This window comes from Phaethon lepturus, unplaced genomic scaffold (assembly GCF_000687285.1).
Source record: "Phaethon lepturus isolate BGI_N335 unplaced genomic scaffold, ASM68728v1 scaffold28309, whole genome shotgun sequence".
NCBI classification, from domain to species: domain Eukaryota; kingdom Metazoa; phylum Chordata; class Aves; order Phaethontiformes; family Phaethontidae; genus Phaethon; species Phaethon lepturus.
This window is the reverse complement of record NW_010565983.1, coordinates 383-623: the sequence shown is the minus strand read 5'-3', so window position 1 is coordinate 623 and position 241 is coordinate 383. Positions and strand designations below refer to the sequence as shown.

The following is a 241-nucleotide window of genomic DNA, read 5'->3' as shown; positions in this document are numbered from 1 at the left end:
GACATCTTCCAGATGGTGAGCGAGGCCGTGAGGACGCCAGCTGCGAAGATGGTGATGGTCTGCCAGGTCGGGGTGCCGAAGTGGGAGAGGAGCCCTTCCTGGGAAGGCAGGGGTGAAAGGAGGGGGTATCAGCCACATGTCAGGGTCCCCCACGCCCCTCAGGCAGAACCAGACAGCTGGTTCCCCTCCCCGTGGCAGAAAACACAGTGGTACGAAGCAGAACAAGGGCTACAGAGGGGCA

The 241-nt window shown here is 62.2% G+C and overlaps 1 protein-coding gene across 1 annotated transcript in view; it reads right to left on the bottom strand.

The window, feature by feature from the left end:
• Window positions 1-8: 8 nt before the first annotated feature.
• BAX (BCL2-associated X protein) overlaps window positions 9-241 on the bottom strand; it is a gene marked incomplete at both ends in the record, with an annotated part of 611 nt that continues 378 nt past the window's right edge. Inside the window, one exon of the mRNA XM_010295351.1 lies at window positions 9-98. Within this exon, the coding sequence (XP_010293653.1) occupies window positions 9-98 (90 nt within the window). The remainder of the gene's footprint in view (window positions 99-241) is intronic.